At 57.1% G+C, this 1,138-nt stretch overlaps 1 protein-coding gene across 1 annotated transcript; it reads left to right on the top strand.

Annotated features, from left to right (window-relative positions):
• Positions 1-229: 229 nt before the first annotated feature.
• On the top strand, positions 230-802 carry TK1 (thymidine kinase 1, soluble; the record flags this gene model as incomplete). The annotated part of the gene is made up of 3 exons (XM_009876515.1): positions 230-319; positions 404-523; positions 644-802. Coding segments are annotated over 3 exons (369 nt in total), but the record flags the coding sequence as incomplete, so codon positions are not given.
• Positions 803-1,138: the final 336 nt, after the last annotated feature.

Here is a 1,138-nt window from a genome sequence, read left to right as displayed (position 1 = left end):
TGGATCCTCCGCCGAGGGGGTGGGAAGAAATACCCTGAGGCAGTTTGATCCTGCTGGCAAACCCTTCCCTTCGCCCCTGCGGGCTGAGGGCAGCGGGACTGGATTCCTGTTTCGCAGATCGGCAACACAGCTCAAACTTTCTTTGTTCCCTGTGCCGAGTGTGTGCTGCTGGGTCTGAGCAAAGTGCTGCCCCTTCTTCCTCCTGCCACTGTTTTTCTACCTCCTCTAGTTCCCAGACATCGTGGAGTTCTGTGAGATGATGGCTAACACTGGGAAAACAGTCATCGTTGCTGCTCTCGATGGGACTTTCCAGAGAAAGGTAAAACACTCTCTTAGTACAGCAGCTGCTTTGGGATCCACACAGACCCCATCCAACAGAACTGCCCCTGCTGTCTCGGCACAGGCCTTCGGGAGCATCCTGAACCTGGTGCCACTGGCAGAGAGCGTGGTGAAGCTGAACGCCGTGTGCATGGAGTGCTACCGAGAGGCCTCCTACACCAAGAGGCTGGGAGCAGAGAGGGAGGTGAGTTCCCTTGGAACAGAAAGTACTTCAGGAGATGCACCTTGACAGTCCTGCTTGTCTGCAGGGGTCTCCTCTGGGGCACTGAGCTCTGCAGAGTCACTCGCCCCATTTTCTCGCCAGGTTGAAGTGATTGGAGGAGCAGACAAGTACCACTCCGTCTGCCGAGCCTGTTACTTCCGCAAGCGGCATCAGCACCCTGGATCCGAAAATAAGGAGAATGTGCCCATGGGAGTGAAGCAGCTGGAAGCGTCTGTGACCCGGAAGATCTTTGCTCCTTGACTGCTGAGCTCCCGCATGGGGAAGAACAAGAGGGAGGAAGCTAAATGCTGTGGCTGCCGGAGGCCAGACATGGTTCCCCTGCTTTCACCAAAACTATGAAATGTCTTAGCTCTACCTGCCAAAGCAAACTGCTGCTCCTCTGTGCTGGGGAGGATCAACCGGACCTGATGCCGGGAGGGAGGGGGAGCCTGACTAAAAGTGAGTTCCTGCCTCAGAACACGGAGAAGAACCAGGTGTAGCTGCTGCTGCACAAACAGCTCCTGAGAAACTCAGCCGGCCGGGCTGCAGGGTGCGCACCGCGGCCATGCTGGCTCCGCCCCGCTGCCACAGGTCTGG

This window comes from Apaloderma vittatum, unplaced genomic scaffold (assembly GCF_000703405.1).
Source record: "Apaloderma vittatum isolate BGI_N311 unplaced genomic scaffold, ASM70340v1 scaffold38460, whole genome shotgun sequence".
Classification (NCBI taxonomy): Eukaryota; Metazoa; Chordata; class Aves; order Trogoniformes; family Trogonidae; genus Apaloderma; species Apaloderma vittatum.
Note: the sequence above shows the minus strand (reverse complement) of the source record. Positions and strands in the feature narration are given on the sequence as shown.